At 39.5% G+C, this 25025-nt stretch overlaps 2 protein-coding genes across 2 annotated transcripts; one reads left to right on the forward strand and one right to left on the reverse strand.

The window, feature by feature from the left end:
• Positions 1-88: 88 nt before the first annotated feature.
• LOC113234752 (regulator of nonsense transcripts 1) lies at positions 89-6905 on the forward strand. The gene is made up of 8 exons (XM_026470217.1): positions 89-335; positions 569-756; positions 1663-1863; positions 2073-2143; positions 2720-2787; positions 3089-3204; positions 3563-3772; positions 4012-6905. The coding sequence occupies exons 1-8, from the start codon at positions 156-158 to the stop codon at positions 6065-6067; spliced, it is 3090 nt and encodes a 1029-aa protein (XP_026326002.1). The 5' UTR covers positions 89-155; the 3' UTR covers positions 6068-6905.
• Positions 6906-7480: 575 nt separating this feature from the next.
• LOC113234702 (arrestin domain-containing protein 17) lies at positions 7481-25025 on the reverse strand. The gene is made up of 8 exons (XM_026470143.1): positions 24917-25025; positions 23510-23677; positions 22739-22854; positions 21937-22215; positions 18014-18202; positions 15972-16145; positions 12614-12683; positions 7481-9624 (listed from the first exon to the last, which is right to left on the reverse strand). The coding sequence occupies exons 1-8, from the start codon at positions 25023-25025 to the stop codon at positions 9476-9478; spliced, it is 1254 nt and encodes a 417-aa protein (XP_026325928.1). The 3' UTR covers positions 7481-9475.

The following is a 25025-nucleotide window of genomic DNA, read 5'->3' on the forward strand; positions in this document are numbered from 1 at the left end:
TTGCTAACATGGCGATTTTTCTTGGTCATCATTCATCGCGAATAGTTTGATATAATTGTTGCGTGGCTGTTATGGGAGATTTCTACTATCGTGCACCGTTTTTTGTTTTTAACAAATTTTCGTCATTTTGTTCAGTGTAAATTTTACTAGTAGATATGAGTGTCGATGCTTACGGGCCGAGCTCGCAAACGCTCACGTTTCTAGATACCGAAGAAGCGGATCTTATCGGAGCAGACACTCAAGGCTCCGAATTTGAGTTCACAGACTTCACGCTTCCCTCTCAAAGCCAAACACAGGCTTCTCAGCACGATCATGGACTGGCAACGTCCAATCAGGTGAGTAAACATCATCCACATTTCGTAATATTTTGTTTTTTTTTTCTCGTAACATAACCTATTTTGATATAACTTTGACAACGTTTTTGATAGTTTGTAGATATTCAGCCGTTTAAATGTTGCGTAACTGTACTGATAAGAGTACTTTTAACGTGATTTATATGTACATTAATATAGTTGTTAAGTGGAGCAACTACAAATTGACAGCACATGTGTAATGACGTCGATTGCAGGTGAACGGGCTGGGTCGGTCAGAGCTAAGCGCGAAGATCTCGAACGTATCTAATGCCATCGCGGAGCTGCAATTCGAGGAGGAAGATGAGGCGCTCTATAGTAGTAAAGAGTTGCCTGAACATGCATGCAAGTACTGCGGCATCCATGATCCTGCCACTGTCGTCATGTGTAATATATGCAACAAGTGGTAAGGATAATTGTCTAATGACTCCTAAGCGTCACACACACTTGCTTTATTGTGCACTGCATATTATTATGCCAGGTTTGTGCAAGTGGATGAGAAAACTATTCCACAAGCAAGCTTTGATGTTGGACACTTTTGCATATGCTTTTTGCAAATGTAAACAGCTCATTTTTCATTGACAACTCTTTAGAGACACTAGATTAACACATCATGCATACACTTACAGTCATTAGAGACATAACGGTTTCCCTAACATTTTTTTGTTGTAATACTGTTGTGTCCTAAAATCACACAAAAGTAGTGACAATACTGTGCCCTTGAATTTACAGAACTCTGCCCTTAACTTTTATTATAAGTCAAATATTAAAGTCACGTTGAAGTTATACAATTAATATGCAGTAATATATTTAAAATTTCTTTAAAAATAACTATAGTTTCCTCTTAATTAGTATTAAGAGAAAAATTAAATTTTTTTTATATGGCTAATATGCATATTTTACATAAATATGTATTCTTATAAAAACCTAAAAAACTTTGAACTCAAATTTGCTGCTTGTGCCTTATTTTTCATTTGAGAGCAGTATACTGTATCTGCTCTAAAATAAAAATGCTCATTTTTGCTTTTTGATAAATTATTTCCCACAATAAGGAAACAACATGTATATAAATTGCACATAACTAAGTAACATTTTTACAATGCACCAGAGCATTACACAACAGAAACATGATTTGCAAATAATTAATGTAACTAAGTGCAAATATATACTCAACTCATTGAGTTATTACTAACTCTGGTTTTAAATTACTGTGATTTTTTTTACTTACAAACAGTTCTTGCAGTAGAAATATTGTTTTATTATCAATAGTGTAATTACCTATGAGACAAAAATATTTATATTGATCAACCAGGTTCTGCAATGGACGTGGCAACACCTCTGGTTCGCACATCATAAACCACCTTGTAAGAGCTAAGCATAAGGAAGCAGCCTTGCACAGAGATGGGCCGCTCGGCGAGACTTTGTTAGAGTGTTACTCATGTGGCGCAAGAAATGTGTTTGTGCTCGGATTTATCCCTGCGAAGGCTGACTCTGTTGTGGTGCTACTGTGTCGGTAAGATAAATAAAATTTAATTTTACCTACTATTCCATGTCAGCGCATTACAATAAATTACCTGAAGTAAAATAGTTTTCCCTAGTAAAAGTCTTGCATTTGCAGTCTACAGGAACATTTTGAGATATGTAATTCAGATGATGGTAATTAAAAGTATTTAATTTGTTAATAGTTAATCTACATTATGTTTATCGTGCTATTGTTTTCAGTCAACCATGTGCAGCACAAAGCTCTCTTAAGGACATGAACTGGGACCAAGAGCAGTGGAAGCCTTTGATTTGTAAGTACCATTGTGCAATCACTCGAGGAGTACGTAATGTGCTTGGAATATTTCAAATATAATTAAAATTAGATCTATTGACTGCAGACAATAAAATACTGGGTAGGTTGTATATACTGTATTGTAGTTAAAGTCAAATAATAATTTATTTCATAGCAAAAATTATTAAACACTTGAAAATATAATTTTTTAAGCTACTGCTTGTTCACTGTGCCTACTTCCGTGAGAAACGAGCTAGAAACTCTAGGGATTGCTCTTTTCAAATAAACTTAAATGCTATAGAAATACACCTTGAATCATATTTATGTGGAATCTAAACTCATTGTCTTTCCATACATCTTTCATCTAACACATAGCCCACAATTTTGTTATATGACTTTTCAATTCAAATACTTTTGATGTAGTTTGCAACTTAGGAAATGGTAATCTTAATATATGCTCTGGAATCTTATTGTAAAAACGTATACAGTTCCCCATAAAAGAATCATTTACCTTAGTTAAACGAAATTGTGGTACCATGAGTTTGGACTTAGAAGTATGTTGAAATTATATTATACATATTGTATTGTTTTACAGCTGACCGTGCTTTCTTGTCTTGGCTTGTGAAAGTTCCATCTGAAGCTGAGCAGATGCGCGCTCGACAGGTTAGTTATAATCACGATCACTTATTGCTGGATTGTTTCGTAAGTAGTCTGCAGCTGTGTTACTAAATCCCAAATCCTAGATGCCTAGATGTCATTCTCTCAATCCACGAGGCATCCAAATGCATTACAGCACAATTGAATTAAGTAGCTTTGTAATTATTTTGTTATAAGGCATACTACTGTGCAACAAGTAACAGAATTTTAACTGCAAGTTCATTATGTTTTATTGACCATAAAAAACGTGTTATCAATTGGAATATGTATGCACTTGAAAATTTTCCTAACAAATGTTTTGCGTTAGGTAACTCCCCAGCAAATAGGACGCCTTGAGGAGTTGTGGCGCGATAACGTAGATGCTACCTTCCAAGATTTGGAGAAACCTGGAGTGGATGAAGAACCTCATCAGGTTCTGCTAAGGTATTTTAAATAATGTTGATCAATTTGAACCTATATTCAGCAGTGGACATCTTCCGCCTGCTAATTAGCAGCCTGGTGACCAGCAGAATAGGGTTGACAATAAAGTTGCAAAAAAATTTATTGATAAATTAATAAAAACAGTCCATTAATTTCATTTAATGCAATTAAAGAAATAACAGTTTTCATTACCAGAATTGCCAGGGATTGTAAAATAACCCAAATGACATTAATTTATCATTGCATTGTTGTACACTTTAGAACAGAAGAAGCAAATGAAATTTGTTAAGATGCCAGCTGGTACGATTTCTGTCTATATATAAGTGAGAATCTTACATAGATTATTACTGTCTGGTTATAGATACGAAGATGGCTACCAATACCAAAATATATTCGGGCCATTGGTGAAACTGGAAGCGGATTACGACAAGCGACTGAAGGAGTCGCAGACGCAAGAAGGCATTGAGGTGCGGTGGGACGTGGGTCTCAACAAGAAGACCATCGCGTACTTCACGCTCGCTAAGACTGACAGCGATATGAAACTAATGCATGGAGATGAGCTGCGGTTAAGGTTAATTTCCTATTATTTGTACTAATACTTCGCCATAGAATTGACACCTAGATGAGTTAAATATGTGAAGACTTTATTCGTAAGAATACAAGCTAGAAGAGGCTGTGTATCTCTTACATTGTTAAATGTCTTAATTATTCATATCCTATATGCTCGCCAAATTGATACTTTACAGTAGCATTCTTTCGTTGATTTTAGTATCACGTAAACAGTGCAGTAAGAGCCGAATGTGGTTACAGGTACGTGGGCGAGATGCACAAGGCGTGGTCGGGCGTGGGGCACGTTATCAAGGTGCCGGACAACTACGGTGACGACGTGGGGCTGGAGCTGAAGTCGGGCGCCGGCGCCCCGCTCGACGCCACGTCGAATTTCGTCGTCGACTTCATCTGGAAGAGCACCTCCTTCGATCGGATGCAGCTGGCGCTGCGCAAATTCGCGGTGGACGAGTCGTCCGTGTCCGGGTACATCTACCGGCGACTGCTGGGCCACGAGGTCGAGGAGGTGGTGTTCCGCGTCCACCTGCCGAAGCACTTCAGCGCGCCGCAGCTGCCCGACCTGAACCGCTCCCAAGTGTACGCCGTGAAGCACGCGCTGCAGCGGCCGCTGTCGCTGATCCAGGGCCCGCCGGGCACGGGCAAGACCGTGACGTCGGCCACCATCGTGTACCAGCTGGTGCGGCAGAACGGCGGGCCGGTGCTGGTGTGCGCGCCGTCGAACACCGCCGTGGACCAGCTGACGGAGAAGATCCACCGCACGGGGCTGAAGGTGGTGCGGCTGTGCGCCAAGTCGCGCGAGGCCATGGAGTCGTCGGTGTCGTTCCTGGCGCTGCACGAGCAGGCGCGCGCGCTGGGCTCGGGCGACGGCGAGCTGCGCAAGCTCACGCGCCTCAAGGAGGAGGCGGGCGAGCTGTCGGCGGCCGACGAGCGCCGCTACCGCGCGCTGCGCCGCGCCGCCGAGCGCCGCCTGCTGGACGCCGCCGACGTGGTGTGCGCCACCTGCGTGGGCGCCGGCGACCCGCGCGTGGCGCGCATGCGCTTCCAGTCCATCCTCATCGACGAGGGCATGCAGTCCACCGAGCCCGAGTGCATGGTGCCCGTGGTGCTGGGCGCGCGCCAGCTCATCCTCGTGGGCGACCACTGCCAGCTGGGGCCCGTGGTCATGTGCAAGAAGGCCGCCAAGGCGGGGCTCAGCCAGAGCCTCTTCGAGCGCCTCGTGGTGCTCGGCATCCGCCCCTTCCGCCTCGAGGTGCAGTACCGCATGCACCCCGAGCTGTCGCGCTTCCCCTCCGACTTCTTCTACGAGGGCTCGCTGCAGAACGGCGTCAGCGCCGAGGAACGCCGCCTGCACAAGATCGACTTCCCCTGGCCGCGCCCCGACCGGCCCATGTTCTTCTACGTGACGCAGGGCCAGGAGGAGATCGCCGGCTCGGGCACCTCCTACCTGAACCGCACCGAGGCTGCGAACGTGGAAAAGCTGACCACGCGCTTCCTCAAGGCGGGCGTGCGGCCCGAGCAGATCGGCATCATCACGCCCTACGAGGGCCAGCGCTCGTATCTGGTGCAGCACATGCAGTACCAGGGCAGCCTGCACGCTAAGCTCTACCAGGAGATCGAGGTGGCCAGCGTGGACGCGTTCCAGGGCCGCGAGAAGGACATCATCATCATGTCGTGCGTGCGCTCCAACGAACACCAGGGCATCGGCTTCCTGAGCGACCCGCGGCGGCTCAACGTGGCGCTGACCCGCGCCAAGTACGGCCTGATCGTGGTGGGCAACCCGAAGGTGCTGAGCAAACAGCCGCTGTGGAACCACCTGCTGGCGTTCTACAAGGAGCGGCGCGTGCTGACCGAGGGTCCGCTGTCCAACCTGAAGGAGTCGGCCATCCAGTTCGCGAAGCCCAAGAAGCTGGTGAACGCGCAGAACCCCGGCTCGCACTTCATGTCGACGTCGATGTTCGACGCGCGCGAGGCGCTGGTGCCGGGCTCGGTGTACTCGCGCGCGCGGCCGCCGCGGGACCCGCTGGCCTACGTGGGCCCCGAGCGCGCGGCGCTGCTGCACGCCGCCGTGCCGCCGCAGGCCTTCCGCGCCGCCAGGCCCGGCCTGGCGCGCCGCCGCCCGCCGCGCCTGTCGCAGGAGCCGCTGTCGCAGCAGCCGCCGCTGTCGCTGTCGCAGGGCGCGTCTCAGCCCGACTTCAGCCAGGAGTCGGCGGCGCCCGACTGCCCGTCGCAGCCCGACGGGCTGCTGTCGCAGGACTCCACGTACCAGGGCGGCTTCCGCGCGCGCCACGCGCACTACTGAGCTGCGCGGCACAGCGGACGACTCGCACGACCCGGGCCCGGGGGGCTCCACAGGGATACTCGACATTGCCGACCCGCGCGACGCGGCCGAGGCGCTCCTCAAAATTTGCTCGTTCGATGATCTATCGTTCCACGTAACCGACGTCCCGATACCCACGTCGTATCGTCGAATCGCCGGGCGGCACGCGAAGTGCCGCCGACGGGGCCGTCTTCTACACCTTTCTTTTCATTCGTTTTAAATCAAATTATACAGTACGCCAGTTAGTAGTATTTCGTTCGTTAGACGATGCGTTACGGTTCACGCTCATCGTAGGGAGGTTCGCGGTTTCTCTTCGCTGTCGATACTTTCGACGGTAGAACAGTGTCAGATATATCCTCCCGGATATTTTTCACAGAAGATCTATACGAAACCTCGTCGACAGATATAAAAGTAACTGCCGGTTAACATGTTTCTGCGTAACGTACACTCTAACAACGATAATAGGAAATCTTGTAGCCTCAACAAAAAGTCCTCTGTGAAAAAAGTCTGAGAAGAGCTCAATATCGCGGCAACTTGATTGTTTTTCCTTCTCAGTAATGAACTGTTGATCATCGATGCACTGAAATGTACTCTAACAATTATACCTTCCGAGTAACCATCAACCATCTCAAATATCTAAAATCAACTAACTTTCATGTATTTCGTGAACACGACAAGGGTCCTTATTTTTATGTATTACCTATGGATAATGAAATTATGCCTGTATTTAGTTTTCACCTTTTATATTTAAATTGTCCAGTTTTACTGTCATTGTTTTTGTAAATTTTTCGTTATATCATTTTACACTTTGTTTTGTGAAGGAAAATCAATAAAGAAATTGTCATTACGTTTTGTTGTTTTGTGTGTATCTCCCAAAACCATTTACACCTTGCGAACACTTTATTAGTTCATAAAAATCATACAAAAGCTTCATACAATAACATTTTTCAATATATTAATATCAAATTCCACTCAGCTTAAATTAATTATATGGAATACATAGTACATAATATAAGTACGACTTAACTTACTTTTACCTTTATTTTTTACTTTTTTGTTTTAATAAATTGGACGGCGTACATTTTCTAATAGTGAGATTACAAAGATTTCGAGATATAAAAAAAAATACAAATTAAATGATAAACCTATGTTTTCTTTTTGTGCTATTAAAAAGAAGCCCTCTGACACAGTAAAGCACCAAAACTATCAAGAAGTTTGACACTAACAGGCACACAAGCAGTGTCGAATACCGTGGCTTCTCTTAAGAAATTTCTTAATCCGAGCATAACATAATAACTAGTCTACATCAACATTTCCAGTTCAGTTAAAATAAATGAAACGCCTGAGCATTTCATACGATCAAACAAGCTGCCTATCACAGAGTTCCCTTGCTTATTGAACAAAGGTGTCTTTCACTCCTATGAAAAAAAAAATACGTACCATCTTCGTCAACTTTAATGGTAAGTCAACTCGATTGAGATTGAATTATGAGAGAATTAGTAATAAGTTGTAGATTGTCTCACATCCGTGGTAAAGAATATAACTTGCAACTACGCTTTAAGATCAGAAACTGATACGACCTATGACTATAGCATAGTATAAAGTAAGACGAGTATGAACTCCATACTACTGTTGGGTAATTTTCAGAAATTTCAAATGTGGAAAATTTTCCGGAAACATTTTTGAAAAATTTATTTAGCGTGAATTGTAAAATATAATTGTATATCTAAAAGCAAATTAGAGTAAACCGACATTTAAAATGATATTTATAGGAAAAAATAGAAATAAGTAAAAAAACATCTTCAAAATGGCTCCCGTTGTTTTCATTCAATTCAAATTTTGTAGGTTTTGGGTTCTGTCCCACTGAGGACATTTCTACTACTGTCCGAGTTGAAAGATACATGGTATGTGACAAATTGTGTACCAGGAACGCACTCAATCGAAGATGATCGGTTACACAATCCAACGGACATAGTATCTTCAACTTTTGACAGATGTCAACTGCCAAATGTGGAAAAATATGAATTTTCAAAATTCTACTGTTTGCGACGCGACCCAACACTACTCCCTACAAACGTAACAGCGCGATTTTTATGTGTACGCGGCCCACTCTGTGTCAAATACGGATGCACACATTCGCATAATCTCGCGATGCATAGCGTAGGTTGTCCCAAACGCCTTTCATTATTATACTAATCTGTGAGTGCAATCATACAAGCCGCGATGCTATGTTTTTATGGAGTTACCATGCTTGTCTTATTATAATACCATGAATATAGTATCTATTTGCAAGTGTTTTTCTTAAGAAATAATTTCATTTTCTGTTTTTTATTTGCGTGTCAATATAATATAACGGCATTAATTCATACTTCGCCACTGCATACTAATACTTTTAGTACAATTTTATTATATTAGCAATTTTTGTGCGGTATTTTTGTCTTTAATGTCTGTCTTTATATACCGCAAAATGTGGTGAATCTCAACCCTTAAGAAAGGGTGGAATACGTCTTAAGTAAGGAGATTAATGTATAAAATATTATGCAATGTTTATTGCTATAATGCGTTTCAATCCATTATACCCAAAAAGTAAAGGTCGCTGACCCGACCGTAGATGTCGTGATGGCCTGTTGTACTGCGAACTACAAATCAATTAATTGATGGAATGAATCGATTTGTTTAATTGAATCAGTTGGTAACAGTTGTTTTTGCGATTTCGCTGCTGATTACTAACAAAAAACATTATGATTCGATACTGAGTAATTATATTTTCATATATACTTACTTTATTACTAGTATGGTTTCTCTTACATAACCTATAAAAGTAAACTTAAAATTTCCGAAGTCTTAAATTTCCTTTAAATTCTTATACTTAAATACTTGCTCGATTGTGATTGAAATATTTGGTTTACTAATCGATTAAAAAACTTTAACTGAATGAACGGAATGATTTTTTTTTAGTACAGCATTATGCGACAATTCATTTCAAAACTTCACTTTTCCACTAACATTATTTAAAATTTTATAAATTTAAATTGTTATTCAACTTAATATCGTTGGAAAAAGTGATAATCAAGTCGAAATCTTCAAAATATACGTGTAGTGTTACTTATTCCATATATTGAGTAATTGCTTCAGAAACTGATTTGTTTACTTTTGCTACAAAATGGATTTAAATAGATTATATTAAATCGCTTATGTGACATACCAGATTTTTATATCTTAGTTCTTTTAACTTTGATTGACAAGTTTTTTGTTTTCATCCCAGATTCACCCTATTTTCAATGTACAGACGGCAGCACATCAAGCTACACATTGACGGATCTTGTTCCGTTGCGCTGGAGGTGACATTCGAACAAAAGCGCTTTATGTGCTGTTGACTATACCATCCGTCTACTGTGGCAACGGAGGTGGCTGGACCGCAGCGTAGGTAGGATAGCAGGGCGCGAAGCTCGTCGGCCCCACCACCTGCGTGTGGTTCCTGTCCTCGCGGTCTTGAATCGTGCGTGCCGTGTACGGAGACACCTTGTATACTGGTTGAGCTGTAATTCATTTATCCATAAATAGTTTAGTACAACAATGGCGTTATAATATTACATTGTGTATTAAGGGCAATAAATAAGTAATTACGAACGAGCCTATTAGAAACCCGAAGTCGAAGATTGGGGGCTTTCGGAGTCGAGGTTCTTAATTCCCGTAACGCCCGTGAAACATTCAATATTTTTCGTCACACTTGCACGTAATTACTATGATTGCATGCAGGCTGATTTGACTACAATATCCCAAATTAAAACCCTCAGGCCTTTTTTCTTCTCGTTACGCTATATAATGAGAAGAAAAAAGACCCCAGAGTTTTATTTGGGGCATTATAGTCAAGTTAGTCTGCATGCAATCATACTATTTACGTGCAAGTGCTACATCAAATTTAGTAAGTATTAATGTGAATAAAATTAAGACTAGTTTTCTGTTTTTTTAACTTTCCCGCAAGTTTGATGATGAAAAACATTTATTTTGTATGCCATACGGGCGGAACTACAATCACAAACGTTTGGGCCAGGGGCTTTTATAATTGGTCACTTTGTTCGTAATTATAAATATTTATCCCCCTTGTAACGCAGTGTATTAATATAAATATTAATAACAAAAAATGTGTATTACGAAAATCGATACAATCTATCACGATTTCAAAATGTTTTGCTTCCTACTTACTTTATATGAAATAAACTTTACGAAACGGAGATGTTTGAAATTATAAAATAGAGAGGTCACTTTGGCTAGGTCAGAAGTCGTTGCTACAATAGTTATCTTGCTCTAGTAATATAAACAAACTAAACCCTTTTTTTTAATTATAAAGATTCTCAAAGTTTACTTCTTAGCCATTACAAAATTTTGACGACCTCGGTGGATTAATGGCTTGCACTGCGGAAGTTCGATTCCGATTTCTTAAATCGGAATCGAACTCAAAAATCAAATTTATTATATAATTATAATATGACTATAACAATAATAATATAATAACGTACACACTCAACAGGGAAACCCTGTGTCGCGGGTGCCATGGACACACACGTAGACAACCACAAATTACACCCAAACTCACGAGACAAATAAATGTAGGCCATACAAATATTTCTCCCGACCCGGGAGTCGAACCTGGGACCTCTGCATGGCAGTCCGGCATGGTAACCGTTCGGCCACCGAGGCAGTTAAAAATGGGAGACAAATAAGATTTTTTCTGTATAAATACCGACTCTGGTTCTTAGCACATCATATTACAATGCCTGTTGTGCCCGAATTAAAGTGTAAGAAAAGCTAACCAACAAGTAACCACTTGAACAGGAGATAAAAGAATTTACACATTCGTAATATTCGAATGCCTAAGTCTGCTGCTTAGTATTACAATTTGGTGAAATTTCAATTAAATCATTCCGCGTATAATATGAGATACGTTCACATATACAAAACTTTTACCAGCAGCTTTTACTTTACTAAAGTAAAAGCTGCTGGTAAAAGTTCGTCCAGGGAAGTACTGCCACATTACCTATTTCTGCCGTAAAGCAGTAACGTGAGCATTACTGTGTTTCGGTATTCAAGGGTAAGGGTGCTGGTGTAATTACAGGCGCATGGAACTTGTCAACTTGTGTCTCAGGGTAACGGGCGCAATGGCAGTGCCTCTACCACGAGTTTGCTGTAACAGTTGTCGCTAGCGACCGCGTAAATTACTTCACAATTTTGTATGGTAAACTATACAGCGTCTCTAGCGGCCACAAGAAGAAACAATATTTTGTATATAGACATTTTACGCGGTCGCTAGCGATATCTGTCGGTGTAATATCATGGTAGAGGCACTGTTCTTTACGATTAAAAGTTCTGAGTGACGCTGCTATGGATAGGCGTGTGGCTTACCACTAGTTCGCCTTGTCACTTGATATCATAAGAAAATATTAAAAATTTTGTCAATAAAAAAGTAATTTACGTAGTGTGATTCAGCAATTTCTTTTTTTATGATATCAGGTAACGGCACGATTAAGTCGTACGCCTGATGGTAAGCGACTTGTGTACCCATAACAGTTGCAGTGCCAGAACTGTAGATCGCAAATACCTGCCCCAATTCCATGTGCCTGTCGACCTTAGCGGTGGCAACTGCTATTTGTGCCATGCACAATGCTATTGTTGGCTCGCTCACCTCGAGCGAACCAACAATATCTATCTGCACAATAGGGAGGGTGCTATACGTGCACCCGGGTGCGCTCACCCAAAGCACTAGTCTTTTGAGAACCGGATGAAGTCTATGTCGACGGGCCGATGTGGGGTCAGCACCTGACAGATAAGGGACCTTATCAATGTGTAGGCCTTCTTGCACAGGTAATAGCGCCCTTCCTGTATAACCAAAAGATTGGGTAGGAGCAGTGGCGTAGCGTGGGGGGTGCAGAGGGGACACAACAATAGTGGCGGCGGCGATCGCGGCCGATTATTTTTTAACCTAAAATAAGAAAATAAATTCCACTATTTGAGAAAATTATATCCTGAACAGCACAAACATGTCGCCACTTATGTGTTGTTGAATGTTGTCGGCAAGTACATAAAACACAATCGAGTCGAGCCTATCGGAACGAACTGCTTTTGTAATTGTGAAAATAAAGGGGGCAGCAAATTTAAAGTTGGCCCCGAGGTACAGACATCGACGCTACGCCACTGGGTAGGAAGGAAAAAAAAAATAGTAGTTTTGGGGCTGTGCCCGTCACCTTTAGACATAAGTTGACAAGTCCCAAGTGCCTGTAATTTCACCAGCACCGCTCTTACCTTTCAAAACTGGAACGCAGTAATGCTCACATTAATGCTTGGCGGCAGAAAAGGCGGTATGTTCTTTGTTGTAAAGTAAGTAACACAGCATCGTTAAAATTGAGTTACACCCATAACGTATGATACCTACCAAATTGTCTATAGGCGGTAGCCACTTACCAGGTGGACCGTCAGTCTAAACACCGGTTGGTTAATCGTAAAATAAATAAAAAACAGATTCATACTCACTGAGTGTAGGATATAACGATTGATAAGGGGGTTGCGCGCCAGGTACGGTCCAGCCTGAAGTATCACCGCCCTGTCACAGAAGACACATTGTAGATAAGCGTTTTAAATCTGAAATTGACACGGGGGTAATATAACCGGCATGGATTCAGTCGCACGCTACGAATTCGAAATGTCGAAGTGTTTTGTGAACTTACTCCGACATGGAACGTTATCTACAATGTTTTCCTTGGCCATTTGCAAGTGATCATACAAGAAGAGAATTTAAATGATAACCATTGGTCGAAATTGTGGGCCTTAACTTGGCTAAACTAAAGAATACTGTGGACATTCCTTTCTACAAATCCTGGGACTACTCGGAACTGATTATATTTTAATATGTGTATTATTTACTGAAATTTGAGTACATTGGCGAAAAATTAATATTACTTTTGCTGAAAAAAATAATATTAAATGTTGTAGTTGTGTTTCAATAGCATCGAGTATATAACCAGAAATAGAGACGAAATAAGGGCTATCAATCACTGGCAACACATCAGCCAAATGGACCTTATATCACTCTTACATATCAACTCTCGTTTGCAGATATCACAAATTAAAAAACTGAAATAGTACAGCACCAACAACTGACCTGTGTGTACGTCTCCGAATATTCCAAAAATATTCTGTATTTATTGTAATAAAGATAGTATTATCTCTAACAATGGGGGCGGTTCCATTGGTGGTGTGAAAAACAACAAAACATCTAATTACAAAACAAACGGAATCACATTTCATCGGTAATTAAATATGCACTTTTGCAATTTTCGTCCATTATAGCAAAGCTCAAATTAAACTGGTCGGTTTCAAGTGAAACAATTGACGACACCCGTCAATTGTTTCGAATTCGGGCTGGCCAATCGAAGCGCAATTGTCACAGTAAAGATTTGGCAGAATAGTTTTCAAACAAATTAAACGACATTTCGTCTCTATTTATGGTTATATACTCGATGTTCAATAGGTACTTACGTATTTAAATACTTCAGATATTTGAAAAATAAACATGTGACACGCCATATTTTGGAATGTTTAGAAAATGAACAGTAAAAAAGAAAATTTATACGCCAATGCGTATTGTACACATGCATTTCGAGATTTTTTGGTAATTACGTAATGGGTACGGAGATCCGTACTAAGAAAATGTTCATACACTAGGTAAGTTAACTTCCTCAATTCCGATCACTGGCGATAATTAACGCAAGATAACTTTCTTTAAGTGATAATTAATAGAAGAAAATACTTTAGATCAAGGTTTCTTAAACTTTTTCTAAAAATTTCAGAGATCACGGACCCTTTCCAAAAAATAAAAACGACGACGAACGAGGTTTAGCCCTTGTTTGTGATTAAATTTTATATAATATGAATAGTCGGCGTGACGGTTGCTGCTGCATATGCTGAACCATAATCAGAACCTCAAAGGCGTTGATGTTAAAGGCACTTACGCGCGTTTCGCTGGCTCAAATAATGGATAGTCGTCAAAGGGCGCGAAATTTCAAAAAGGTCACGCGCACAATACCTATTTATTCACAACATATTGTATACCAATTTTTATATAAATGCATTGTGTTAGGTAGGCTCACCATGGAGCCCCGGCGTCCATTAATCGACCACAGGATAAGAAACCTTGCTTTAGGTGATAATTATTAAAAGCAGAGATACGCAAGCAATGAAATACAATTAATACTTTTTTTTATTAATTGTGAATTTGATGTACATAAAAAAGCAGAACAATAAACAATAAAATGAAATAATAACATATTTATTTGACAATATTTCTTAATTAAATTGTCTAATTACGCCGATCGATGCCGTCCGCCGATAAACAGTTCACTCACGCCGTGCTGCGTTCGAAAAAAATTCTTAAGTCCTTAAACACCTATATACATGCACTTCGGGTTCCATTCCTAGTAGGACCAATTTGGGATTTTTTTTTTCAATTGATTCTGAGTTTGGTGTTCTGGGTAAGTCCCGTCCCGGTGTCCCGGAGCGAATTCCGTTACTCTTGTTACTCATTGTAGAGGGAATATAGTGTTGTTGTCTTTTTTTTATGATACGAAGTGGCGAGAAGTTATTTGAAAGTAATCCATCCTATATAGAGGAAATAATCACAAGAACAAAAATGCATGTGGGTTTCGAACAAAAAACTAATTCCTTCCATTAAAACCTTCTACTAAAACCCTGCTCTAAAGATGAGGCCAGACGAGCATAATATTTGGAGTGTGAGTCACGTTTTTTGAGTCGCGTAATTTACGCTGCATTCGATTTCATATCAAAGTCCGGTTTGTTGTTTGTCGACTCACGCGCGTAATTAAGGCCGAACTTCGGTCGTACTGTGTGATGTGTCTGTACTGGTAGAGGGAGGCGTGAGTGAAGGAATATATAGGAAACATTCGTGGGCATGTGGTTAGTACTTTACAAATCTGGATGTTCACACAGACTTTCATATAGTATGTGTAACTGGCCACACTTTAATCTTTTCATATTGAGTGGATGTAAACAGCTTCTTTTTCTAACATTATCTTCTAATGCTTTATATATGCACTTCTTCTTCTTAGAGTGCCTCGTCAATCCTGGAAGATTGGCCGTCAATTTCATGTATTTGCAATGCCAGTGCACTCCCGGACGTACCGTAGCCACAATTTTTTTTTTCGCACAGCGCGTCTCTTTCCCTGCACTTTGCCCATCATTATCAGCTGTAGCTGCGTGCTATCGTTCGTAATCACGTAACCAAAATACTCTATTTTGTGCCTTTTGACAGATGGCATCATTTTCAGGGACATAAGAACGCGCTGCAGCACGGTTTCGTTCATGACCCTCAGTGACTACCCCATACGCAACATGCGACGGCAGCACCACATCTCAAATGCCATGCCATATATGCACTTTTTTTTAAATAGATTCATTACTTATATGACACAAACACCCCGTACAAACGCTTAAAAGCAACTGAATAAAATACGTTCGTATAGCGCCCCAACCGAATTTCAGTCGAACGGAAACTATGAGACTGAAAAAACGCGACTCTTAGAGACAGAACTCATGAACCGGTTTTCAACCGCGGCGGGCGCGGTTGAAAACCGCTCCATGAGTTCTTAGCCTAACGCTCGTGTAGCCTCACCCTAATAACTATGATTTGCAACAAATGAATAAAAATTAGCTCATCCGTTATCGAAAAATATGTTCAGACACAAAAGCACATTACGTCGGCATGTAACGGCTCCGAAGCTAGGATACACACCGAACCGAGCACGGTATAAGTTCCATATACTGCTCGTGTTATCAAATCCTATGGGAAGTGGTATAGCTGCTAAAATATACTCACATAAGAATCCATCGGTGGGCCAGGCGAAACGGGCAGCACAGCAGGGTCGTCGCGAACGGGGCGAGGCGGGGGTGCCGTAGGCACAGCCAGCTGCCCCATCAGCGGCACAGTGCCGATCGTCACGTACTTCTTACCCGTCAGGTTTTGATGTAAGCCCGACACTTTGCACACTACCTGCAATTTGGTTCACTTCAACAAGAAGGTTCTGTTTTCGGGTTTTCGGCCATAAAAGTTTGTTAAATAAGACAAAAGTGGTAACTCCACACAAACGTAGCAGAGCGGCTTGTATGTTGTACGCCAGTCTCGCTAAGTGTCCGGACGCACACATTCACTAATCTTATGGTGCACTTGCGTTGTTTAACGCGAGTCGTCTCACGTCATCGAATATATAACCAGAAATAGAGACGAAATATCAATTAATTTGTTTGAAAACTATTCTGCATAATCATTACTTGTGACTTGTGAATTGTTTCACTTTAAATCGACCGGTTAATTTTGAGCTTTGCCATAATGGACGAAAATTGAAAAAAAATGTGTGATTCTGTTTGTTTTGCTGCTTTCTCACACCACCGAATGGAACAGCCCCCCACTATTAGAGTTATTATCTTTATTACAATAAATACAGACTATTTTTGGAATATAAGGATGACGTACATACAGATCAGTGGTTGGCGCTGTACTATTTCAGCTTTCTAATTTGTGATTTCAGCGCAAACGAGAGTTGATATTTAAAAGTCATATAAGGCCCATTTGCCGGATGAGTTGCCAGGGATAGATGGCCCTCATTTCGTCTCTATTTCTGGTTATATACTCGATGTCTCACGCCCCATTCTTTATAGAATTTAAGTGTTCGTTCGGTGTTTAAAAAATAACACCATGTAGTAGACGTGTTTATGGTTGTTTGAACAAGAGTACCTCAGATTCAGAATTATTAAGCATTTAATTTCTATTTCATAATCGTACTCCATAATCAAGACACCAATCTATTATTGTGTTCCGGTTTTGAATGGTAAGGCTGCTGGTGAAATTACAAGCACATGGGACTTGTCAATTGTGTCTCAGGGTGACGGGCGCAGTGCCTCCCAGACCTTTGCGATTTAAGCTCTAAATGGCACTGCAACTGTTCATAAGAACAAGCGTGTAGCTTACCATCAGGCGCGCGCCTATTCGTCCCGTCACTGGATATTATATTTTTAAAAAGTATGGCAACTCCCGCCTATTCGGGGGGATTATTAATTTAGGACTATTAAAATTCGACCAAACGTTATTTCTGGAAAATGAGTGAAAAGGAGACTGGTTGTTTCTCAATGAAGAGTTCGGCAGCTCCAATCCCTATGGCGGCATGCACCCTATGACTTAAATTTTTAAGTTACGTATATTTGTGTATATTTAGTGCCATACCTCTAACTAACGTTTAAAAGTTTACAACCCTTGGAAAACGGTTACCTATCAGTAGTCCGAAATGACATTTCATAACCTCGAAAGTAATTTTGAGAGGAAAATGAAGTTAACCTAATCGAACCTAATCGTGTCTTTGCAATAAACATCCAACATACCCTGAAATAACAACGGTTTCGTTATAATTCGGTTTTCGATGTAAAGATAATTCGAACAAACGTTATTTCGGAAAAAAATCGAGTTTATGATAGGTTACCTCCTACTAGACTACCACTGTTGTTATAAAAGCGGGAAAAATATTTACAAAACCGCCTTTTTAGTTTTTTTAAATATAATACTAAGTGACGGGACACGCCTGTCCATGACAGTTGCAGTGCCACTCAGAGCTTTAAATCTGATCTACGAGCACTGCCGCAGTGGCACGACACCCTGTGACGTAAGTTGACAAGTCCCGTGTGCCTGTAATTTCACCAGTACCTTCGAAACCGGAACGCAGCAATGCTCACATTAATGCTTGGCGGCAGAAATAGGTAAGGCAGCAGTATTTCTCTGGATAAACTCTTTCACAAGGAGCTCGACTGCTACTAAACAGAATTCATTATGCATTTGACTTGCATAGGTAATTATATTTTATATACACTCACATTCAGATCATAGTCCAAATCGATGATGCCACAATTAACGAGATTGGAGGGAGGTATGGAAGGGACCTCAAGACGCATGTCCCAGTGTTTGGTAGACCCAGCAGGTGCTGGGCCCTCCTGGATCTCCACAACCACTTCCCTCAAAATTTTCGTGGCGGAAGTTGGCGTCGTCGCTCTAAATGTCACCACCTTTAAATAAATAAATATGCCAGATAATCGCGCCATAGTTCAATGGAGTTAAGTATAGAGTAAATTCGAAACTCAGTAAGTGAAAATTGTGACTTTTAGCAAGGTTCGAACTTCCTTATTTATTATACGAACAATAAAACAGATAACAATCGAATAGATTGACACTCTACAATAAATTCCTTACCTAATTAATATACCCACTAATTTACTAAATACAAACACGAAATGGGTTTGAGTGAATACCTATGTAAATGTTAAGCGAGTACTACTCCTTTAAATATTATGGATCTTGATTCAAAAATATCCAAACCGGAGTTTTTCAAAACTAGACATCTTGTTGTAAAGCCGACACAATCGTATCAGGGGATTATAAAAGAAAGTGTTATTCTTATACGTTCGCAGGTTAAATGTCTTGCTAGGTATTCGGGGATTACGTCTTATCCAGAGAACTGATAATTACCATTGATAGTGATTGAATTGTGATCATAAATTATCACGATAATTATCTTGATATTTGTAAAATTAATTGGAACAACAAAATGCTATCAAAGTAATATCCAAACGTTAAATGTCAATCTCAAAAAAGTCACAAACCAAATCATGGTGCCCAAAATCTTTCTTAGTGTTTATATACTTTTGTCACTGTTGGTCATTCTTCGTCAGAAAATTAAAATAACTAAACAACGAAAATGTATGGCTGTTGATGTATATAAGATGCTGATTCATACATCAACATTGATAATTTTCTGAGTATATTGGATAATTATCAAAGAAAATAAATATCTTGATAATTTTCAACCGTGATAATTAGCATTAAACAATCCGTGTTTTTATGTGTTGGAAAAGTTTAGGGGATGACCCGAAATGCATTTCCTAGATTTCGAAATTTCGCAAGTCGAGAATTCAGAGAAGATTTTTTCCATATTGCAGTTCCAGAATTATAAAGCCTAATAATAGATACACAGATAGATAGATAGGTAACTCGTTTATTATTGTCGTTTATTATATAATAGGCCTATCGTAATTTCGATATTGAAACATTTTATAATGACATTTTGATTTACTTTCTTATCCGAACTCTGAACTCAAATATAAATCGATATATAATATTGAAGTTAATAATTCTGTCTTTGCGTCATCATGTGGTATAATTAATATTACTTTAGGAATTTTCAAAGAAACGAGACTACAATAGGAACAAAAAGGTGAAAAGTCGTAATGGCAGACTTGAAGGGAACCCAAACAGTGACTGTTGACACTTGTTCCTTCCGATGTATTTATTTCAGAAATCGGAAAGCCATGATTTGCGACCGACAATTATTTAATTATTTAATAAAAATGACTACAAAACTATGTCACCAAATACAATAAATTGAAAAAATTATGTTAACTCGAGTAGAAAAAAGTAGAAACGAAAAGCAAAATACTTGACCTAAAAAGCTGGGTATAAATAGACTCCGTCACTGGATGAATGGCCGCCGTTACGAAATAATCGTTATATAAAAATAAACTCGAACAGTAGAGGTTTCAGCGCTTACAATTTAAAAAAAATCGGCTTTGTTAAGATCACTGGATTAATGCCAGCTCTGATAGCATTTAACATGATACGAGACCAACTTGCCAAAATTCAGTGTGCCTTTAGAAGACAACATCGTTGACCAATAAACCGACGGCGACGGTATGAGATCGCACTCCTCATGGAAGAATGGCAAAAGTAGAGTTACTTCAAAAATGTTTATTGCTTTATTAGATACAGAAAAATATAACCAACATCCTCTCTGTGGGTTATATTTTTCTGTATCTAATGGAGCAATAAACTTTTAATTAAAATAACTCCACTTATGGCATTCTTCCACGAGGGGTGCGAATGATGGTCAAAATAGGAACTTGGCAAAGGCTTACTAACTTTGCTAGTTCACGGAATTCGGCTTGCAGGAATTTATACGGAGTACAAAACTAACATGGAACTCGAACATGCAATAGTATCTTTTCAACATGCGTCAGGTGACGACTCTGAATACGATAACGATGAGGACGTGGATTCAGCAAGCAATGAAGGCTGTTTTTAAATTAAAACACTCACTGTTCGTGCTGATCGTATGGTTTACGAAGAGATTGTAGCCAAAGTTCGAAATTTTGTAAAATTAATACGAAAATCTCCTCATATAAAAGATGCACCATTGTGCATCTTGCCATTGCAACACAGCAAAAATATTCGCCTCAATTAGATTGTCAAACACGCCCAGCATATCCGATATGAACGAAGTGTTTTTAAAAGATAAAAGAAAGAAGCTTTAATATAATATAATAGTTTAATATAATAGTGGCTTCTTTTCGACATCCCAGCATACTTCATGTTCCTTTGACGAAAGTAAATTATAGACGAAATTCATACTTTATTAGGGCGAGTGAATACTATAACAAAATAGCAAAACAGCTCGATATTGACTTATTTTGTACCACACCTGACCAACTTAAACGACTTCTTAGTAATAAGTTTTTTAATTCTTCTTGTTAGAGTGTAATTCTTTTCTTTTTCTTTGGACGAATTTCTCTTTTTAATCATATTGTTTTCTAAATTCCTTCCTCATTAATTGTGCACAGACCAAACATAAAGCTTATTTATTATCTGTGGAAGCTTGTAATTGGCCGTCTGTATTTATTTTTTTGTATGTACTTGTACCTAGCTGTTAGTTTCCCTACAAATGTAAAATAAAATAAAATAAAAATAAATAAAATAGATTTCAAATCAGAAATATACTTTTCAGACCAGTGCCGGCTTTATCTATAATGCAGGGTATGCGGCGTAAAAGGGCGCAGGGTCTAAAGGTGCTTTTCCACCGGCGAGACGAGGATTGAAATTTGTATGGTAAAAATTCAATTCTCTCCTAGCGCATACTGAAGGGTAGAAATGGTTTGGATTGACGGTCGTCGACAGACGTCTGATTTGAAATATATGTTGATATAATATTAATCGGCAGGTATTGCTGCCTATATAGAGTATTATACTCTCCAACGGAAACACGATTTTTCTATTAACATCAATTGCGAGATTGTGGGGTACGTACGTTCATTTAAAAAAACATGGCTTCATCAAATTATTCTTCCGTTAACATATTTAATAATAATAATTCACGGGACTTGTTACTTCAGCCGCGTGTACACGAACTGAATAGTATTGAAACGTCACATTCACAACCACAGCGCGAACTATGAAGGACAGTTTTTAGTGGAACTAGACCGGCGAGATTTCAATTCTCGTCTCGCCTCGCTGGTGGAAAAGTCCCTTTAGTAGACGCCGAGAGCCTGTTATGACGCTTCCAAAGTGCTTGTGGCACTAGCAAAATAAACGGGTAATTGCTTCCCGACATCATTAATAATATTATCGCTCCATTTGCATCCAAATTTCCGATCATTGGGAAAAATAAAACTATAAGTGTGCTTTTTAATCGCGTCTGCTAGAGGGCGATAGGAATATGAAATACTAACTTTAACCGAGGTTTATCATAAGCTTGAATGTAGTAAAAATTACTGTTTTGTCGTGGTGCCTACATGGTACTACAGAACGTAGTATCACGTAGGCACCACAGCTAATAGCGCACTAAAGTTCATGCTCAAAAAACTAGAGGAACAGAACAGTTTCTTGAGCTCTAAACTTGCGAAGTTGTAGTGAGTGTGTTGTTAACAGCATTATTGGCATGCAAAAAGTAATTGTTGTATTTTCTAGTACCTACCCTTCTAAGAGCAACTTGGACAAGGTGTACTTGCACATTACTCTTGTTTTCAATGTCAACATTGATAGGAATGACTTGTCCTGGGCAGTAACCAGACACCGGCGCTCTCACATCCACAGTGAGTGGGCTTGATGCGCACCACAAGCAGCAGAATGTTTTCTCCATTTGCAAATGGATTGGTTCTTTATATGAGTTGTTGAGATTCAGGTCCAAGGGGTTAATAACAGTAAAGGCTAACTTTGTGTGATGGTCGAACTGCCACGGCCTGTCCAGGGTTACCTGTACAAAGTACAAAGGTCAAAAAGTTGTAGAGGTGTCCATCATAGCATTCTTGTTGTCACAATGGGGTTCCATATCATTTATTACTCCACAGCTTTATCTTGACTGTTTCAAAAATAATACAACAGTTGAAAAACCTACTTCTATGAACGTAATTTGATTCCATATTTTATATTCTTTGTCAAAAAGAATTACAGAATACATATTTTCCTCATCCAAACAACTCATGTTGTTTTTTTGTCTTAATGTTTAGGAAAGAAAAGGCCTTTACACTGGCCCAAACTCGTACTAAACAAAAAGTTCAATTAAAGTTACTACTTTTTCACTAGGACTACTGTTCTAATGAAAAATCTCATCATTCATCATCATCATCATCAATTACAAGGTTTTCAGTAGGTGAGGCGCAGTCAATCTTACTACAATGTTACACATTACAATATAAACTATAATCATTACATTTCCAATATATAGGAATAATATCATTTACATAAAAGTGTGTGGGCAAATTATGACAATAACATACCTTTAGGGTATACCGCACATAGCCATACTGGCTCTCAAACGAGGATGGTAGCACGGGAGGTAATGTGCATGTGAAGTTATACACTTGCTTCCCAGCTGGAATCTCAATTTCGCTACCTAGGGTATGGGAAATTATCAGGCATCAAAATCAAATAACGTCCAGTCTGAACCACAGGGCACTTTGGTTTTGTAGTAGTGAAATCAAATCAAATCATTTATTGTGTACGCACGTCTATAAGGTCTTATTTAACATTGTTGTGTCAGTACGTATTGCCAATTTTACGACATACAATTTACATAATTAAATTCATTTAACAGTATACTACTACATTTTAATTACAAAATGTCAAAACTTAATTTTAATTTAAATTCTTAATTATATTTATGTCATTATTTTGTGGTGGTTAACTATTATTCTATGTTCTTGTCATTTAAGTAATCGCTGACTTTATAATATGCTTTCCCAGTCAATAAATTAAATAATTGCTTTTTAAAATTGGCATTGTCGTTAGTCGCAAGTATATAATTAGGCAGCTTACTGTATAGTTTTGGCGCCATCGCACAAATATTATCATGAAAGAGGGTAGTCTTAAAGGCAACCAGTTTCAATTTGTGTCTTCGTGTACTTTCCACCTTGCTGAAGAGTGTGAGATTTTCCGAAAGTAGTGGTGATTACAATAGATCGGTTAATCGGTGGCAGTGATGACTGGCTGCATAGGCCCTCTATGAACCAACCCTAATAATAATACATTTTAATTCATTTATTACGTACCTTCAGCACTTCCAAGCATGTAATACATGATGTTAAAGTATTCCTCATGTCCAGTGTGCATAGTGTCTCTGGTCTCATATTGTGCCTGATCAGTCTGCGTGCTTGTCTGTTCCTCTTTCGTCTCTGTCCAAGCCGTGTTGGCTTCGCCTTTGAATCTGACATAAATACCTGCCAAAAATACTTTTTTATTATTTTTTAATATACAAAAGTTTGTAATAATTATTAATACAAAAAAAGTCCTTCGACCTGACAATACTTAACCTGCACTTGGGCTAAACAAGTAGGGCTAGCACGACAGGACGCGAGTAGTGCGAGAGCGACATAAAGCGCAGGATCTCTATGCGAAAATAGCAGTATCTCGCACTTTATGTCGCTCTCACACCAGTCGCGCCTTGTCATGCTAACCTACAGGGTCGAAGGTACCAAGTACGAGCGATTACACATGCGCACGACTTTGAGTAGCAGATGCAAACGCGTGATTACATCGCTACACTTGTGGTTTATAAACAATTGCATCAATGCAATAACACATGTGTATAGATGCAATCACCTGAAAATTGCAAGAGTAGCATTGCAATCGCGCATTTACATCGCTCATAAAAGTCACTGTGTGAAACCAATAAATTACAATTAACATTTAGAGAAATTGATCCTGTCTGGTTGAAGGAATTTTTCTTCGTGTTTAATCTTTGTAATAATAATTATAACAAACTATAGTCCATCTGTTTAGGTACTTAAATAAATGTACACAATCTTGAGATGTATATTTCATGAAATATACATTTATAAAATGATTTTCCCTTACCTTCAAATACAAAATACAAATGCTTAGCTTCATATGAAATTGCATGCCTATTTTTATACATATTGATTTGTAAAGCATGTGTTTCAATAAAAAGATGTATCAAGATTGTTTACATTTAGTTAAGTAGGTACCTAAACAAATGGACTATAGTACAGTAATTTTGCAAAAATAATATGAATATCATCTCAATATTCAATAAATATCAACATAAAAAAAGTTTAGAAAAAAAGTTTTGCGGATTAGGAGGGGGAGGCCTATGTTCAGCAGTGGACGTCTTCCGGCAGATATGATGGCGATGAGACATTCATTACAAAGTTATGTGGCAATTTGATATAATTTTCTACGACATAAAAACAGCAAAATACCCACAGTAGGAAAGAATACAACAGAAAAGTTGTTAACACTACCATAAAATTACGCAAACAAGGGAACAAATATCAGTACAAAAGACTTTGTTATAGTAACTGTAAATCTAACAGAACAATTAGCATTTATACGATGTTTATCTAAGCTATCAATCAAGAAGACGCGGATCCTTTGAATAACTCAGTTTAATTAGGAAGTATGACTCACTAGATCTAAAATAAATATTACATCCTTACCTCGAACTTTTATAGGACTATCAAACTCGTATTCTATCCTCCCATTCAGCGTTTGTCCTGCGTAATACGTGTTATACTCGTTATCTAAAACTATTCTAGCGTCCTTCAT

This window comes from Hyposmocoma kahamanoa, unplaced genomic scaffold (assembly GCF_003589595.1).
Source record: "Hyposmocoma kahamanoa isolate Upper Pololo Valley unplaced genomic scaffold, ASM358959v1 86, whole genome shotgun sequence".
NCBI classification, from domain to species: domain Eukaryota; kingdom Metazoa; phylum Arthropoda; class Insecta; order Lepidoptera; family Cosmopterigidae; genus Hyposmocoma; species Hyposmocoma kahamanoa.

Bases quoted from the DNA above. Each gene is read 5' to 3' on its own strand.
- LOC113234702 (XM_026470143.1), bottom strand. From the start codon at position 25,025: ATGAAGGACGCTAGAATAGTTTTAGATAACGAGTATAACACGTATTAC. The intron at 22,855-23,509 runs GTACGTAATAAA...CCCATACCCTAG, and splicing joins CATGCTTGGAAGTGCTGAAG to GTAGCGAAATTGAGATTCCA. The intron at 12,684-15,971 runs GTGAGTATATTT...CTTCTGTGACAG, and splicing joins GCCCACCGATGGATTCTTAT to GGCGGTGATACTTCAGGCTG.
- LOC113234752 (XM_026470217.1), top strand. From the start codon at position 156: ATGAGTGTCGATGCTTACGGGCCGAGCTCGCAAACGCTCACGTTTCTA. The intron at 1,864-2,072 runs GTAAGATAAATA...TATTGTTTTCAG, and splicing joins GTTGTGGTGCTACTGTGTCG to TCAACCATGTGCAGCACAAA. The intron at 3,773-4,011 runs GTTAATTTCCTA...ATGTGGTTACAG, and splicing joins GGAGATGAGCTGCGGTTAAG to GTACGTGGGCGAGATGCACA.